The 19640-nt window shown below is 38.5% G+C and overlaps 2 protein-coding genes across 10 annotated transcripts in view; one reads left to right on the plus strand and one right to left on the minus strand.

The window, feature by feature from the left end:
* The window catches only part of ARL13B (ARF like GTPase 13B), a 53222-nt gene that overhangs the window by 18289 nt on the left and 15293 nt on the right, over window positions 1-19640 (minus strand). The window lies entirely within an intron of this gene.
* The window catches only part of STX19 (syntaxin 19), a 32058-nt gene continuing 14578 nt past the window's right edge, over window positions 2161-19640 (plus strand). Inside the window, exons 1-3 of one of the 4 annotated variants that reach the window (XR_012662289.1) lie at window positions 2175-2439; window positions 13300-14044; window positions 14949-15117. Coding sequence is in view for 2 of the 4 variants with exons in the window: in XM_075103486.1 (XP_074959587.1) it covers window positions 13373-14248 (876 nt within the window). In the remaining 2 variants the exon portion in view is untranslated. Of the gene's footprint in view, window positions 2440-13299; window positions 14647-14948; window positions 17894-19640 lie in introns of those variants that run through there. The other 3 variants (XR_012662291.1, XM_075103495.1, XM_075103486.1) reach the window with 3 other exon arrangements.

Genomic DNA, 19640 nt, shown 5'->3' on the forward strand with positions numbered 1-19640 from the left:
TACCTGCTTTTAATTAAAAGCTAATATGGTCAAACTCTAGGAACTATGAAAAGATATTAAACAATATTTCACAAGGAAAGACTACTCCTGTTCAAAGTTACTGTTTTTCAGCACAAAAACTGTCACTGTTTGCTTTGAACCAGGGTAGGTAATTTTGGAATATAGGCATACAATGCAATCTTATTTTGCATTGTCTACAACAGTAATAATCCAAGCTAAATGCAAAAAAAATGCCAAGAGGAGTACTGCACAGCATTAGGGAATCTTAAAATCGCACTTGCCTCTCTCTAATAAAGGAATTCCACTAAAATAGTGTTGTTCTGAAATTTAGCAACCCTTCCATTACGTGAGAACTCTGATTCAACTTTCCGGATAAAATCACAAATATTTGGCTTCCATGAATGCAAGGGCAGATGGTTTTGGAACCAGACATCATAGCCTTTCTTTTGAAATCTCAAGTCATCATCATTAACTCAAATGGCTTTCAGTGAATATTAGGCCAAAGCTTGTACTTTGAATTTATCATACTCTTTGCTGGGAAGGAACAATGGTAAGAATTCACTCCATAGCTAGCAGAACTTGTCAGCACTTCAGTTTGATCTAAGACCTTATTCCTTCCTATTTTCCAGAATTGCAGTATGAGCGCCTCAACTCTTAATTATTTTACTTCTAAGAGAGCTTTTACCTTCAAAGAGACACTACAAAATAAAAAGCTGTGTTGCATCTACAGCTCAGAAGAACATTCCTTGCCATCTCTAACCTTATGCACTATGATTCATTATCTAATCTTTCTTTCTAATAAGAGTTTATGAAGGACACCATAGAAAGACAGCTTCTCAAATGTCCACTCTCTCTCGATCTTCATCAGTCTTAACTATCTGTGTTCCAAAAGGTTCACTTATTTATCACCATCCTGGGGATAAAAACTCCTATATTCTACTGATAATCAAAACTTTGCTGACTTGCCTGCAGAGCTAGGAGGAACATAAGGCTGTCCTCCCTGCTCCTCCTTTGAGGATCCATTCCCACTTCTTAACAAAAAGAATACTTCCACAGTACTTAGTATGACTTAGGGAATCACTGCACTAACTGTTGTTCAATGCATATACGGAACCTTTGACATCTTCAATATGGTTATGATACCCTGGCACTATTCCTTCTCACCATCCAGCTAGAACGAGTAATGTCCTCTCAGTATTTAGCTATGAAATAGGGCCAAAGCTAAACCAGGGAAAAATGGAAACGAAATTCAAGAAGGCTATGGAAAGTAATTAAAAGATTGGAAACAATTATCTCCACTCCTTTTTTTTTTTTTCTACATAACCTATCTTTGTTACAGCCCCAAAACCCTACTGCACTGCCCTTATTCTCAAAAATCACTCCTCAGCAGTGCTGTCAATTCATCGAGATTTAACGGAAGAAAATATTTCTGAACGCGGTGGTTGTTGCCACAGCCTATTCCTTTCTCACTTGATGATTAAATAACTGAACTATTTACTATGTTATTGGAATGCACATTTTACAAAGCACAGCTGAAGCACAATGAAATGTTGGTAAGCTGCATAGCTTAGTGTGAGTGTGACGCTAGTGTCCTATAACTTGCAGTAGCTGCTGATTTTTAACCTCTTACACCTTGAAAGGTGTGAGATTTGTCTTTTTGGTCAATTAGCTTCCATCGTCTCCACAGCAGTCCTGTTGCAATACTGACTGTATTCAAAAAATACAGCTGAGGTGCTGTGTCTGGAAACATAGCATATCCAAATAGCTGTCTCCACCTTATGCTCCCCGAGAACTGAAGCGGTTTTGCACAGGTCATGCATTTCCTGCTGTGCACCCCTGCCCCCTTCAGCCTTTAGGTCAAACTTATAAAGGGAATTAAAATATTTTTAAGGTAGTGCCTGTGATATACGGTATTATTATGCTGGATTTTTTCCCCGCTTTCAGGTAGATGTATGAACGAATTAGCCTTGCTTCCTTTTTTCTTCATGCTCCAGTGTAGAAGCAATCCCTGCACTTCCACTTGTGCTTCTCAGGTAGGCAGCGCTCCAGTTCCTGCTTACAAGGCCTCTATCTACTAGGGAGCTGCCCCTCCACGCTTCCTGCTACTGGGCAGCTCCAGCCGTGATCCGCCTCTCAGCAAGGCTGGGTTTCAAACAGGCAGAACCAGATTCCCCAAGTAGAAAGTAATCAATTTGCCTGTCTACTGCAGTTGCAGAAGTCAGCTTCTCCCTCACACCACTGCTCCTGAAGATGAGCCCTTGGACAATTATTTAAGAACTAGACGCAGAAGGCATGCAGAAAATTCTTAATGGAATGCTACTCAAGATATGTTACTTAGGCAAATATTCAAAACCATGTTTTTCAGATTATACTGAAGCTTACCCTCAGGAGTTCCTCTGTAAAGAATGAAGCAGAAAGCCACCAGCACAAGATTAAAAGGTAAAGACTTTTCTTTTACTTACTGTTTATAAAGATGCAAATATCAGGAAAAGGCTGCGTAGTGTGCTTTAGAATGGAAATGTGCTTAAGTGTCAAGACATACAAACAATGGATGCCTACCCTGCAAAGAATGGGATATTTCTCTGGGTGAATATAGTCTCAGAGCTTGGCTGCCCATGCACAGGGACGCTAGGTTTTGAGGCAAGTTTTATGCATAAAACTTCATTCTTTAGGGAATACGTCAGACTTATCTTAAAGGATAGACCTTGATTTTAATTTTCCAAGTCAGTAGAACTTCATATATAGTAATTTTTCATGTTTAAAAACCTGTAGGAGGTATACGTCAAAACACACTTGAAAGCACAGGAGAGTGTTGATTTATCACATTAAGTTTTTTGAGTGAGCAGCTTTCATATATAAAATCATGCTTGGCTTATTTCAATTTCACATACAGTATATTTGGAACCTTCTTAGTGTAACAAACTTACATTACACAAGCAATAAAGAAAAGGTAGGCAACAACTGCTTTTATATCAAGTGGGATTTTTTAAGCAACTAGAGGGCTTTTGAACTTTAAGAGTCACGAGAAACAATGTGGAAAGGGAGTGTATGTGTGCATTGGCACAACTGACATCTACAGTTCGGTAACATTTCTCTTAGAAGCCAGGAGACATGCCAGAGAAAAACAAAGTCTGAATGCAAACTATGTGTGTTCCTTGACCTGTTTCTGAAATGTAAATTCCTGAGCGAAGAGTAAAAAGGAAAAAAAATAATCGGTTTTAAAGTTTACTTTACAATCCGCTTTTGTAAAAAATCTAAGTAGTATTACAGAAAGGGTTTATTTGGGAAGAGAGGTATTTCGTGTGAGGGTACATGCACGTGCATGTGCGTGTTTTCTTGTTTTGCAGACTTGGAGGGCTTTTTTGAACACTTCCTTTCCAACCTACACATTTCTCTCCACTTGTGTGGGATTCTCAGACAGTAACATAGCACTGAAAACTACATACTGTAGAGTGTAAACACTGCGGGGTGGGGGTGCAGGGCAGGGAGTAATCTAAGTGTCTCAGAGATGCTGCTGTTGGGGTTAAGTTTAATCAGATTCAGTTATCACAAACCCAAAATTTTGGGTCAAACCTGCATGGTGGCCATCAAAATTAATGAAGAGCAAAGCATCCCTGAGCCTAAAATATTACAGTATCAGAACTATCAACTTGATTAAAAGAAACTTAAGGAAAATGTATTTTTATGAGAATGATTTATGTAAGATCAAGAATATTAGTCCGTAAGCTACTTCAAGAAGCCATAGCTTTGAGTGACTGAATTAGCATTCCTGGGAAAACAAAGAAAGAGAACCTTTGAATTTAACAGCAGTCTACACAAGGGACAGAACAATGCTGTATTCTTCAGTTGATTTTCTACTTAAAAATGCTGTTCTACCTTTCATTCTTTCTGAAATTTCACCTCTCGTATTAACTCTTTTCTTGGGCATTCCTGTGGACAGCCATCAATAGGATGTTTTATCCTAGAGAAGTGAAACCTCAGCAGATATAGCAAGAAAAGGTTTGTTAGTCTCTATGTTTTGCTTATGTTAACATTTGTGAAAGTCAAACTCCTTATCCACAAACAGGCAGAAATATGTCAGTTTGTCAGATTGTTTTGTTTGTTCTTTTCTCTTCAGTTACTGGCAGTTCATTAGGTTTTCGAGGAAGTCACAGAAAACAAAATTCCTGATATTTTTAACAAACAAGCAGATAAAACCAGCCCACAGTTTCAGGCCTCCCATGGAGACCATAAGGCACTCTACGATTAAGCTCTGAGCCCCCTCTTTCTACAGACTTTTTGCAGAAATTATCCAAATGGTGGGTGTTAACAGATCTTAAACTACATTCTTCATTAGCATTCTTAGCCCTGCACCTTCTGGACTGTTGACAACAAGTACGAACCCATCAGTAACTTTTTACTGATTGACACCAGGCTCTTTCACAAATAAGATGGCTAATTTCATTTCTCTGGTTTGCTTTTCATGCCATCAATTCTTATGCAAAACAATCTTTTGAATATTAGGGTAAGCTATAATGAAAAACTGGTGAATAAAGTGCTACAAGATTATCTGCCTGCAAACATCAATTACGAGTTTGCTGCAGGGAGATATAAGAGACAGTTCTCTAATTCAACCTTTTCCCTAAACAGTTCCTCCAGGTCACATTTAAATAAAAGAATAGTTAGAAATAGGATTCTAAACTCATCCTGTTTATAGTATCTCTAGGCAACTCTAGAGCAACCTCATTCTCATACTACCTTTTGAAGTGGTCACAAGAATGTCAACAATTATAATTTGTTTCATTTTGGCTAAGTGGCCTCATTCTCTCCTCAGCTCTGAATCATATTCCTATTTACTGAAAACTTATTTCCCTGAACGCTCTGCTACCAGTTTAATCATACCTATTGATTAAATAGGCTGCATCCAAAGAGATGTCTGAACTCATATCATTACATTCAGCTTCCAGATGTTTAACTCCAAAAGTAATGACAATAAATAATATTGCCATATATTTTTGTAAGAGGTTTTAAAAATTGTAAATATGCATTATTTTCTTATACTCTATTTCACCTTGATATATCAATACCTAGGCAAACATTAAAGTTGTTTAGTCAAAGTTGCCTATAAGATGTTTTTCAAAAAGCTGCCTGGATATCCTTACATTCATTACAGGTGAGTTCCAAGGCTGTGATTCGTAGCTATATGGTCTGACAGATGAAATGGGAATGTGAAGTAGGTGGGATGTGGCACAGTACAAATTTTAAGCCTGCAATTCAACTGTCAGGAAGGCAGAAATCTTGAAACCGATTTATAGCAAAACAAAGTCAATAACTAGGAGTTCAAACTACATATCCTATTAAATGGAAAGAATTTTGCCTGTCCTCTATCCTGTTGCAGCCCTTTCTCTTGCTCCTAATTTATTTTCAAATACTACTCTAAAATATATCAATATTTGGGCCTTAATTATGTGATCCTTTGGCCGAGGAGATTATTATTTTCTTCCTGGATTTCTGTGACCTATAGGAGGCCATCATATTTGCACCAGCTAATTAAGTGAAGGTGCTGATTTCTAGTATTATTCTTGCTGGAAATAAACAAATAAACCCAGGTATCTACAATGCATACATTTACTTTTCTCTACTGCTCATTTCTGAGGCCTCTTCAAGAACACTAAATCGCTAGTTGAATAGGTGAAAAAACCACCATCAAAACATTAGATATTCAGTTTTGCTTTTAATCAAGAGGTATTCCATTCCCTTACGAATTACAGAGAAGAACCTATAGACTGAGATCATTGTTTTGTCAGTCAGCACTTGTAAGTGCAGTATGCATCACTTTAACCGTGACTTAAATAAGCGCAAAAGCATGAACTCACCATGTTCCACTACCCAAAAGTATCATGAGGGAACGTGAGAACTGCTGTTTGTTCACATGGAAATGGTGGTAGATGCTTTTCCTCAAGTATTCCACATCTGCAGCCACACATTCATAACAAAGGTTCCAAAACCAAGGTAGAGTCTCAGATTTGCCACTGATTCACTGTGCATCTTTGAACCAAATACTTCTTAAAATAGCAACAAACCCACGTTTTTCTAATTGGAATGTAAGAGAAGTACTGACAGTTGTAGAGATTTCAAAAGCAGAAAAACTAGTAATGCAGATGTTTCACAAACTGCTATATTCTTTCACGCCGCTAATACTGAAGTCTATACCTTGTATTACTCCCTTCTCCTCTCTCAGGATTCTTTTCCATATTGCACAACACCACACAATCAACACAAGACAGCTACATCTCCTATAACGTTACTGTGTTACAATTTTGTGGCCAAATGCTCAAGGACATCTGAATTATTTTAAGTAACTAAGGTCTATTTTCCCCCTCTACATCTCCCTTGGAGGGCTTGCTCCAGCAGCATGATTTGGTTACACTTTTCCAGCAAATTTGGACTCCTTCTTACCCATCTTCTGAACTCCTTGAACACTCAGACCTGTTTTGTTCCATTTGAATCTCATGTTTTTACTCAGTATCAACATTTCTCCACCTCCCATGATCTAGTTCACACTAATGGGAGAACTCCCAAGCTACCTTGCTTCAAACTCACCATTTCTATTCTCCTGCATATCAGTCATTTGGGTTCACGGGGTAGCCTTATGGCAGTTATGGTGGGTATATTTGTCTCAAGGGGAGAAGCAGCCAGACTCTATTTCGTCAATGTTATGTAGCAGGCAATGCCAGAAGCAACGTGCTACAGGTTATTTCCCAGAGACAAAGGCTGGCAAATATAAATGACCTTTGCATATTAGTGTTTTTTAATATTAAGAATGAGATACCCCATAACACTTAAGTACAGTGTGCTGAAAGTGTTACTGATTTTGCACTATCATACTGTATATACTCTGATACAATTTAGCCACTTTCCACTATAATGGCATCCGTGTTTCTGCTCATAACCAGGTCAAGCTCTCTGCCTTTGGTATTTTCCTGTTGAATCACTCCCACGCTTCCCAAAAACAGAAACTTTAACTTAGAATTATTTTTAAATGTTTTTCCAAGGACTTATCACCTTAAGAGAGCAATGCTTTAAAAAGATCCTTTCATCCAACCACCTTGCTGTGTGATAATCCTCGATTTAAGCATATTTGTTTAGAAGGTATTTAAGTTAAAGGAAAATTTTTAAACAAATGAGAAAATAAACGTAACCTGTAGCAAGATTGCTTACTTTAGTTACTTAAAATATGTCTTTGGGTAATAGCGCAAGATTCCAAAACACCATCAAACAAGTTCCTTCTTTTCTTGTGAGAATATACGAGAGCACAGCCTTTGGAGTACACTGAAAATTCAACTCAAACTGAAATTTCAACTCAAACCCCTAGTTTTCCCCACAGACTACCATGAGTATCTTAAACTGTAGGCATTTAAATAGAATGTGTGTCTCACTAATTTTTTGTTGCTAAACTTAGGACACTTAAAGCAGTAATCAAGTTCCAGACCAGAGTACGACTCCAAACATTACTCAGAGCTATTGTGCTCAAAAATAACAGTTACATGGGTTTGTTGGCACCATATAACAGAGCTACGATGTAACCTCACTGCAGCCTAGAAATGGATTAAAAGAAATAATAGTTAAAAAAATATTAAACATTACTTGTAACCTGAAATTCATTTGGGACACGTTTCCTGACAGCGTCCTCTACCCAGTGCCCTTAAAGGACTCACAACTAAGAAACAGGAAAACAAAAACAAACTGACCCTTATTTTTGAGCAATCATTAAAAAAAAAAAAAAGGTAGCTGTTTCAGCAGAGGTAAAGAAAGGAGTATGATGCAGAACACAGATCATACATCTCAAAGAGCTCTTAAAGAGAGAATTCTGTCCCTCGATTCTTCTCCTGGTGGACCACACAGTATGTTAGAATGAACGTAAGATGGAATGCAAATTGCATCAAAGATCAAATATAGACAGAGCCTTTTGTGTCAGGCATTTTAATGAAGGTGCTGAATAACCAAAAAAAAAAGCGAACAATACTTCGGAAATTAAAATAAACATTTTTTTTTTTTATAAGTCGGGGGTGGGGAAGAAATAAAACAATTCATCAAAGCCAAAAAAGAAGCCATTATATCTAATTACAACCAGTAACAAGAGTTCTGTATGATCAACATGCCTACTTCACATCACCGTTAAGCCTTTTAACTTAATGCAGACCAAATCACATTTTTGGATGTAGGCTCCCTGTTTACTGGGTCTACTGACAAAATAGATTGGTGGAAGAATATTCTATATGGCTGCTTTGCAATTAAGCGAAAGGACCTTTCAATTTGACTTTTTTTCCCCCCTTAAAAAATAGGAGATAATATAAAATTTTTCATTTCCATCAAATTCATTATCTCTGAATTTAGGACACACTTTATCATCATGACAGATTAATAATAGTGGTCCAGTCATCAGGTTCTATTATTACCCTAGTCAGTGTGCTGAGGTAATTGTCATTATAAAGACTTTCCCAGCCACATGTCATCAGTTTGACTGGAGAGATTCATAATCCTGATGAGCGACACAGTAAAGTTATCAGAAGGCAAAGACTCTTATAATAACCTTAAAGTGTATTTGACAAGGATGTGAAAATTGTGTTCCTGAACCTCTCAACTATATATAAAGATGCCTACCAGAAGAACAAACACAAACTTAATCACCAGTGGATCTGCATGATAAAAACACTGTGAGGGGCGGGGAGGGAAGCCTTTCTAGAAGATGAGGTATGCCAGAGTGGCCAAACTGAAATGCTGCATGTGCATTCCTTCTTCTTCTTCCCAAATATGTGTACACAAGCACATAATCAACCTTCAACTCTGAGTACAACTAAGGTACTGGGCAAAACTGGACCTGATTCTTCCTTCTTTTCCTTACTTACCCCTGCCACCTCCTCCACAAATCCATCTTGTAGCCCTGCCTGTTCTTTGGCTATGTTTTCAACCTTAACATTGCTTCTAAGTGTGAACAGAGAAAGCACAGTGCCACGCTAGTTTGACTAAGTTATTGCAGCCATATTATCAGAGCAACTCAATTTCTACAGATTGTCTTTTATTAAAGACCAGCTAGCAGCTTGTGATTCTGGCTCCAAACATATGGTTCCAGCATCAGTAACAGTTCAGATAAAAAGATAACACTGCAGCATTTATGACTGAGGAATGGCCAGAAATATGCGCTAATGTTGACCTCACAGATGCTGTACAGATTTGTATGTGTAAGATCACTTAGGGCCATTTCTAAACAGTAAATAATGTGAAGCTACAGCTAACAAGCTAATGCTTTCCCATCTACTGATTTGCTTTGCCTTTACTGCAGTCAGACTCTTAGCTATTTTAAACCAAATTTTCCAACCTTCAATGAAGAAAAAGTCTGATGAGGATGGGCTAGGCTGTGCTACTTTATCACTTCAGAAGGATCATCTTTTAAAATCTTTTTTTGAGTGTAGGGGACACACTAAGTCACTGGAGGGCTTTCAGTACACATACACCTTTTACTCAACTCTAAAAGAAGAGTCATATTCTCCCTTTATTGACAAAAACTTCAAGGAAATAGATCTTTCATCAATCAAAAGAACAACAGGACATGCCCCTATACATATACACAAACACGTAGGACAACAGCAAGGACTCAATGTATGAACAAAACCTGTTGTGGAACACTCAGCAAGTCAAGCCAACAATTTCCAAGGTTATCTTTGTCGTGAAGACATCCTTATTTATGTGAAACCAGCATGTGTTTCAGTCGCCAGCATAATCAACCACACTTATCGACAAGCACGTTCAGTGGCAGGTTTTGAAGGCAAGCCCGATAGGATGTAAGATAAGAAACTAGGGTTCAGTTGCCTACATTCCACTCTTTAGTGAGACTGATGTTTAAACAAGAAAAAAATATTCCATTAACAGCTATCTTAAGTATTTCCTGCTTATTTCTTTGCAAGTTTGATACTGGAGAATATTTACAGATTTGCAATTCTGTTGCTTTTTTTCTTCCCCCACCTCCCCCCCCAGCTATTTCAAGACCGACACACCCAAACCACTGATGTCAATCATTAAAGGATACACAAATTGAAGATGAACCCCAGTATAGCTCTTATGCTCCTGTGTTTGACTTGCAAACCACAGGAGATTAATCATATGAAAAATTGATAACTGGCCTTTTCAGAAATTGTACTGTGTTCTGAAGGAATAACTGGATGACTGCACTCACGTTTTAGAGCTTTTCAGTAATTACTTACATTCTCTTAGATACAAGAAAGTCTTGCCACCTCACATAAGCATTAATGGTGCCCTCATAACTTGCTTTTAATCACAGGCTTGTCAAGCCATGCTAAATTAACATGGGTCAACAGATGTGTTAGGCTATACCAAAACAGATTTTCAGGTCACTTCTCTGAATCTTTGTTTAGCACTCCTGGTTCCTTTCACATGCCCCAGACTGAACTTTCTCTGCGGCAGCCTCGGTGGTGCCAAGCAGCCCTAAAACAATCCTAAAGAATGCTATCTTGAAGAAACTGCCTGACTTCTGCTGTGAGGAGATACACAGCAAGTTAGGCAATGAAGAGGAATTACTGTAACAAAATTAATACATGTTGCATTTTCCCCACCCCAAACTAGTGTTTTCTAATAAATTACTTGCAAGCTTGCCTTATCAGAAGTCTCAGTACATACCGTAACTTCTAATGACTGCCAGGCTTTCTGGATTCTCTTGATGTGAATCAACAAACACTGAATTCAGGTATTAAGACATTAAGGGGGAAAAAAAGCAGTAAGGGAAATCCACACTGAGGTAGAATATCAACATTCTTTCTCATGATTGATCTCTGTAGCATTTCAAGTTTTGTTTTTCAGCTAATCCTCCTGCAGACAGCCAGATTTAAGTCTGTGGAAGACATGTTCACACTCTTAAATTACATGATTTGTATTATGCAAAAATCTATTTAGGGACTTTAAATATGCATCAGAGATACCAGAGCAGAATCATTTGAAGCTCTTAAAATGTAACAAAATCATTTGCATATTGACAGGTTACTGGATTGAGCCTTTCTAGTTATTACAAATGCATCCTTTTGGAAACACTGCATTTGCTTACTAAAAAATCCCCTAAAACAACAACAACAACAAAAAACCTTTAGAATTGGGGTTTATGAAGAAACATACCAATAAAACTCTACTATTTCAGAAGAATGCCCTGAAACTCTCGAGGGCAGAGAGGCCCTACAGAGGGATCTGGACAGACAGGAGAGCTGGGCAATCACCAACCGTATGAAGTTTAACAAGGGCAAGTGCCGGATTTTGCACCTGGGGCACAGCAACCCTCGATGAACATACACACTGGGGAACAAGAGGCTGGAAGGCAGCTCTGCAGGGAGGGACCTGGGGGTTCTGATTGACAGCAAGTTAAACATGAACCAACAGTGTGCCCTGGCAGCCAAGAGGGCCAACCGAGTTCTGGGGTGCATCAAGCCCTGCATTGCAGCCGGTCAAGGGAGGTGATTGTCCCGCTCTGCTCTGCGCTGGTGCGGCCTCACCACGAGTCCTGTGTGCAGGTTTGGGTGCCACAGTGTATGAAGGATACAAAGCTACTAGAGAGTCTCCAGGGAAGGGCCATGAAGTTGGTGAAGGGTTTAGAGGAGAAACTGTATGAGAAGTGGCTAAAGTCACATGGTTTGTTCAGCCTGGAGGAGAGGAGGCTGAGGGCAGACCTCATCGCAGTCTGCAGCTTCCTCACAAGGGGAGGAGGAGGGGTAGGCACTGATCCAGTGACAGGATCCAAGGGGAATGGCAGGAAGATGTGCCAGGGGAGGTTTAGGTTGGATATTAGGAAAAGGTTCTTCACCCAGAGGGTGGTGGAGGACTGGAACAGGCTCCCCAGGGAGGCAGTCACAGCACCAAGCCTGACAATATTCAAGAAGCACTTGGACAACGGCCTCAGAGACATGGTGTGAATTTGGGGTTGTCCTGTGCAGGGACAGGAGTTGGACTCGATGATCCTTGTGGGTCGCTTCCAACTAAGGACATTCTATGAGTCTATGATACCTCTGAAAACAGCCAAAAGATACTACTGTACTGTTTAACTTTTATGCTTGAACAACCCTTTGGAAAACACACATTTGACTTAACCAGAAGACCCTAAGTAAAAACCCCATAATCTTCAAGTGCTGACCATTTTACTTTTTACTGAAATTTTCCATTCTTGATCATAGTCCAAGGAAAACATTCATGTAGCGTTTGAGGAAAATACTTTCTTCCCTATAATTAAAAATAGTTGAACTTAGATATTTTCTAAAACATACACACAGAAACTTTCTTTTAGCAAAGCTTTCTTCTTCAGCAAAGCTTGCACAACAGCTAGGGTAGAGAACAGAAGTAAATCCCCCTTCTATTAAATAAGAAACAATACTGAATTGTATCCCACTATGTTGTAAAAAGTACACGTGCATAAGTTTTATGAAGACTGCAAATGACAATGTAAGAATAGATTACAGTAATCCAAAAAAGGCTTAGAAAATATTCGAGCCACAACATCAGTGATATGGATCCACTTCTATGAAAACTTCAACATGAAAAATAATAGGTATTTCACGCTAATTTATTAGAGTTCTGTTTTGCTGCTGAGTTAACTGCTTTAGCTACTATCAGTTTAACTCCCCAGGCAAGGGAAGGCAAGGGAAGGCAAGGAAAATGGAGAAAGATTTTTCAGTGTGGCTAAACTAAAAGCCTGAAGTAGCTGATTCATTAGTCTATCTCATAGCCTCAAAAACTGAAGTGTGTGTTTCCTACTGAGAATCCAAAAATGCAGCAGCAGATTCACATCTATTTCCAAAAAAAATTTAAAAGGTGATTAGTTTCCAGCAAATAAGGAATTATGATAAAATAAGAATTTGAGTTATTCCTCTCTTCCTCCCCAAAATAAAAGTCCTCTCTACATGCCATATTCCTCATGGTTCTAAGTTCTGGACTCTACACCACAAATCTACCACAAAAAATGGCCTTGGGCTACAAATCACTGTGTGTGGAAAAAACACAGTAGTGAAGAGGCTGAGAAAGGACTGCTAACCATACCCATCTGAAGATACATTAAAAACTTTAGGTTATGATTAAGTCCTACAGAAAATGGATTAAACGGTGGAGTGCACTGACACCACCTATCTTGTACATTTGTTCAGAATACCTACCATTTGCAATTCACTGCTTTTACTTTACTTTTGTGCAGAGGGAAGTAGCTCTAATCTCCAAAACTACTTTTCATATATACAGATAACTACTAACATTGTTGTTACACTTTGATTACAGTGAAACAAGGAAAGAGATATCGGAGTTAACTCCCTGTGTTGCAAGAGGTGACAAAAACCTGAACACAAAAACCATGAGAGACCGCCTCCAAGAGCTTAAACTGAGAGCTAAGGAACTACAGATAGCTGGAGACAACAACAGTGTAACTGTACAAGAAGAGCAGGAGGAGTTTGAACAGCAGGCCATTATTTATGAAAAAGAGCCTGTAACCGAAAGGCACTTGCATGAAATCCAGAAGCTTCAGAATGAAATTAATAATTTGGTGGAGGAAGTTCATAAATTCAGTCAACAACAAAAAAGCCTAGTATCGTCAATGAGAAGATTCAGTGTTCTTAAGAAGGAATCTAACACAGCAAGAGAAATAAAGATTCAAGCAGAGCACATACGAAAATGTTTGGATGAACTGTCAAAAACGGTGAAAAAAGCTGAAACTGAACATGGGCCGTCCCGTGCCACAGTAAGAATTCTAGCTTCCCAGCACACATTCTTATCCCAGCGTTACCTAAATGCTATGCTCTCATATAACGATGCTATAACTGCTAAGCAAGAGAAATGCAGAAGATTTATTGTCCGTCAGCTTGAAGTAGCTGGTAGAGAGGTATCTGAGGAAGAAGTCAATGACATGCTTCAGCAAGGAAAATGGGAGATCTTCAATGAAAATCTGCTCACTGAAGCCAAAATTACCAAAGCCCAGCTTTCAGAGATTGAACAGAGACACAAGGAACTAGTCAATCTGGAGAACCAGGTAAAAGACTTAAAGGAACTTTTTATCCAGATATCAGTTCTGATGGAAGAGCAAGGGGAGATGATCAACAACATTGAACTCTGTATGAACAACACTCAAGAATACACTCAAATATCTAAAGAAAAATTTGGGCTTGCAGTCAAGTATCGAAAAAGAAACCCTTGTAAAGCAGTATGCTGCTGGTGTTGTCCATGCTGCAAATGACAAAAGAAATGACCTGTTTGAAATACCAATGGTTCCTATTTAGTAGACAGGAATAAAAGCAGTCTCAGGATCCCTCAACTGCTTCATTTTTCTCTTCCAATTTCCCCTTCCACCCAGCTCTCGGGAAAAACTGCATCTGTTTTTCCGAACAGAAGAATGCAGAGAGGTCTTCATCTGTCCCTCAATTTTATGGTTTGCACAGAAACACATTAACTAGAGCAAAGGATCAAAGGACACAAGTAACACTCCTTTTGGTCTTCCATTCATAAGAAGCTAAAAAAATGTGGCAACAAACCACCTGTGCTTTTGGAAAGCATTGAAAATACTGTTAATCTCAAAGACAGAATTCATAAAAATGGTTTAGTTACCTTTTATAAAATAATAATTAGTGGTTTTAATTGCCTTGTATTTTTTTAACACTCATATATTTACTTGGTTCAAATTCTAATTTATTTTTGTTTTCAGGAATCGTTAGTAACAATCCAGAACCTGATGCCTAAAACAAACAAGAAGTCAGAAAACAGTTACTAGGAGTTTTTAAATACTGCCTCTAGAGGGAAAGTTACTTACAGGCTTACTTGCCTACTTAACACCATGAAATAATGCTCATGTTTTATTAGGACAACATGCACTGTCTTATGGAAAGTAAACCACATATTGGGTTATTTATTTTAATAACACCATTCTGTATTTCTTACAGACAGATGTTGAGCTGATATTTTCTGAACGCATTAAAGATCTCTAGAAGCCGAAGACCATGTCACCAAACCTACAGGGACATTTTTTAGCAGCCTGGGGGAAAGCCAAGCATTAATAAACTGACACAGAGATATTTACATTATTCAACTACATAGGCAGACCCCTAGCAGGTAAGGATAGGGGAATATGATACTTTATTATACAGTGATAAGACATGTTCTTACTGCTGCCTAGCCTATCTAAATATGCAGTTGCCTCTGCAGTCTCACTTGTGCTAGTAAAAAAATGAAGAAAAAACATAATAAAAACCAGAACTCCCCAGAGAATGATTTAGGTTGGAAGGAACTTCTAGGGGACATCCAGACCAACATCTTGCTCAAACTCTTGCTCAAATCAAGACAGGAATTCCCCTGGTTGCAGCTCCTGTCACCACTTCTCATCCTACTGCCATGCTTCTGAGAAGAACCTTATTCTGCTACCTGCATACCTTAGTAGTAGGCAGCAGGAAGATCTCTCCCTTAGTCTCTTCATCTTAAGTCCAAACAAATACAGCTTTCTGACTCTCCGTATATGTCACGCGCTCCAATATCCAAGCAGTCTGTACTCACAATAGTATAATCAACATTCGTCTTCACAGTCTTCTTGTAGTGCTAAGTCCAAAACCAGACATGGTATAGGACATACATTTATTTGTACCACTACAGGAGTGGCCAGGAGAACTCGTTGAGGGTTTACAAAACTCTAAATGGTTCCATGAAATTCCATTAATTGTAGAAGCCTAGGATCATCGTGCAGGTATGCAAGACAGATGCCTGAAGTAGAAAATATGCTTTCCCTGAATACCTAAACCAGAGCAACTAGCCATTGACTCAACCTGTCCCTGAAGATAACTTGGGTGTTCTTTGTGAAATAGCTGCATTAGCAAGACAGGAAGTATGCCACAGCTTTATTTTTTCAGCAGCAGTTATGTCTGCAATGACAAGAAGCAAACAGATGTGGAGTGTTTTTGCTTTCCATAGTCCCAACGACTGGCTTCTGCCCCATACCCAACCCCTTTTGGAACTGAATGAGAAACAGTGCTCTAATGCAATTTAACAGAAAATAACAATGCAACTGAGATAAAAAGGTTATTTCTAAAAAGAAAAAAAAAAAACCACCAAAACCAAACACCAAACCAGGAACATATTTCTGAACTCCTTTACGCTGTCCAAAGACACAATCAATACCACTATTTCTGGAAGCAGTTAGAGACGTCAAAGCAAATTGCACTGCAATTCTGCAGGACATTAAGTGAGCTAGATGTCTCTGATTTTTTTTTTTCCACTAGATGCAATTAATCTCCTATCAAAAGGGACTGCTGAATTATTTTCACACTGCAGTATTTATAAATAGTTGGATTCCTTCCATCCCAGCTTAAAACTGCAACTGAAATTAACTGTTATCAAAGTACAATCAGAAGTCTGAACCTTAAAGTGAAAAGACTGTTTACATAGTAGTGACAAAAAATGAAATTATATGATGACACTGCTGACACTATTCCATTAAATAATCTCCCTTAACTGTTACATATATGGAAGCTACCTTCACATTCCAAGGGAAGAGTAGAAACCACCCAATACAGAGAAAAAAGTTGCTATGGCCAACATGCTCTTTCATACATGTATGTATGTATATAAATGTATATAACACACAGAGAAATATGCACTACAGAGAAACACAGCCCCATCTTCTTTTCCTTTTTTTTTTACTTTTAAGAAAAAACCAAAAGTACGTTAACAGATAGTCCTTTCCTCTTCTCCTGGGCCTTTAAAAAGAAGGGCATTATGGTACTTCTGTGAAGGATTACTGCAACCAGCGCTGACAGACGAGAAAACCAGAATACAATAAACACCACCTGTTTACACAGCATCCCCCATGCAGGAGTGTTCACACAAGCATCCTTATCTGAGAGAGAAATGTGCTCCTGGCCCTTCCTCTTCACACAACAGATACGCTTCTTTGAAGTATACATGGTCTTGTTAAACAAGAGCTGTACTTCAAATCCTGGAAGAAAACTCAAGTTTCACTAATACTCAGGAAGACAGCTGCCTATCCACACAGAAGCAAATAATTCACGTAGTTTTCAGCTCTATGTTGGTTGGAATATGGCAAAACAGAAATATACATAACATGCTGCAGAAGAAGTGAGAAAAGAGAAAACCAGAAAGCTTTTTCTGGTTTTTGTGGAAAACTTTTTCTTAATACAAGGTGCTATTAACTGAAACTACTTAGTATTTACTACAACTGACATTGACGTAATAAGAATTTGATATTGAGCATTCGAAGTGATTACCAGAATTTTTGCAGTAATCATTAAAATAACTTTCCAGTAGTTTTTTTAGTTACATATTTATGCAGAAGAGCAAACAAATTAAAGCAGCGCTGCTAGTGTTGTAATAAGAAAAGTGAAATATTAATAGCTATAATCTCTCATCACCAAAATAACAGGTAGAATGTAGCTTTCTACTAAAAAACATACCTGCCCAGCAATCCCTCTGGTATAAAATTACCAGACATAGCACACGGACTTGTACTTCCTCTTGCATGTGTTTCATGTCAAAATAAAAACAACAAAACAAAAAAAAAAAATCCCAAACACTAAAACAATTCCAAACAAAAACAGTATTTGCCTACATAACATGAAGTCTAAGTGGTTCTTTCTCATAAAAGGAAAATGAAAAAAAATTCTAAGAGAAGAAAAATTATACTTGCATACCTATAAGCCTTGAGGATGCTGACAGAATTGACCCATGAACGTAAGAACGGCAAGAACTCTTATTTTCTGCAACTCAATTTCCCCATACATAACAGACTGATTAACAGCTTAAGCACTTGAGTGTTAAACGAGGCCTACATGAGCAAAGCAAACATAAATTAAGTAGTAACACTGAGCAGTAAAAAAATGCCAAATATAAAGTTTAACGTGTTCAAGTAATTTGTACTGAGTCAATAACAGCCAATACGATCAGCACTTTAGGAAAACAGTCTTGAAATGACCCTGTGATACTTCCACGGGTGGTGATAGATAATAAGATACCCCAGTACCAATTCCATTTTAATCAAGTATCACGCTGAACAATATCAGAACTCTTATATTCCCACATTACTGTAATACAGAGTGCCTCGTACCAATCTTATACCCACATAGCACAATTCAGCCTATTCTCCTTCCAGGCTATTGGGCCTCCACTTCTTGCCAGACAATGCTCAGGCTCGCTATCTATTCCTTTCTCAGGGAGGATGAGGAGCAAGAGTTGTTTTTCCCTTTACTTTCCTTCTGTCAGCAGTGTATCTTCTTACCCCTGGCAAAAAGCAAAGCTGCCACATGCATAGGTGTGCTATTGGATTAGGGCACCCCATAACACAAGAGACTGGGATGGAAGAAAAGATGGCAAAAGGAAGAGCAGGCCAGTGACTCGCAACTCACTCTTCAGTAATGGATCCTGTTCTTCACTGTGAAACGAGACCCATTTACACATGATAATTCATGGTGGTATCTTATTAGCACTATAAATCAGTATAAAGTTGATTATGAACAAAAGACATCCAAGACGACATGCAGTGATGTAAATTGACATTAATTCCCAGTGGTTTTCAGAAAGGACTGTTGCTTGTTATGGCAGATGTAAAACAAAATAGGAAAAATCTTCTGGGGAAGTGTTCTGTTTTTCAAAGAAATAATAGAAATAATATATATTCTGGGAAAAGCTAGCATTTAAAAAAACTCAAATTTTCAACTTGAAGAAAAAAAGCTACTTTTTCCAGAATAACACACAGATATTTTTCAAGAACCTACTCTCCTACTGTAAAGATTTTAAAGCATTTGTTATGGATATAATTCTCCACATACTTCATGATAGAACTGAGCGCCTCATTTGCACACCTCCCTATATATTATGATTAAATCACTTTTACTGCACACATCACACTCCTAGCTGGACGACACATGCAAAATTTTTCCCCCACCTCTCCTCCCCTACTTCTTCCAAATACACACATTAACTTAGCTGCTCACCTGGGTGATAAATTATAACTATGCTGTCTTTGTGGACAGTGCCAGAGAGCAAGTTCTGGTCCCTGGATAAAGCAGTGTGGACTAGCACCCATGTACACTGTTTGAAGTGAAGAGCTTTCGGAGATCCTCTTCTGGAGAGGTCCGGCCACATCCACACTACAGCACTTGACCCCAATCTCTTGTGGGCTGCATATGACATCCCTCTGGCCTTAGGACTTACATATAAAATATTATTTTATTTTTAATTCAACATGTCTGAAATAATGATCAGTGCAATGCATCTCATGAAAGAATTGCTCATGCTGCATCATATGCTTAAAGTTTTGGGACATAGGATGAGGGTAATGTAGTGTGCAACACCTGCTAGTGCAGTGTTGGAGACCTGTCCTCATCAGTAGGAGCTGAAGTTGAGATGGTCAACACCCCTGCTATCTGACCAAACTACAGTGTAACACAGACATGTCCCCTCAGGACCAGGGAGGACATGCAACTGTTTCTCTCCAAGCAGGAGTAAGTGAATCAGCTGCCACACACGGTATGGCTCATTGTGGTGACAGCACCCAAAGAATAACAAAAAAAAGGTGTGGGGGAGGGAGTGAATCACTAAATCTCTCAGTGTAGACAAACCACGTAATTACT

The sequence above is a fragment of the Phalacrocorax aristotelis genome, chromosome 1 (genome assembly GCF_949628215.1).
Source record: "Phalacrocorax aristotelis chromosome 1, bGulAri2.1, whole genome shotgun sequence".
NCBI lineage: Eukaryota > Metazoa > Chordata > Aves > Suliformes > Phalacrocoracidae > Phalacrocorax > Phalacrocorax aristotelis.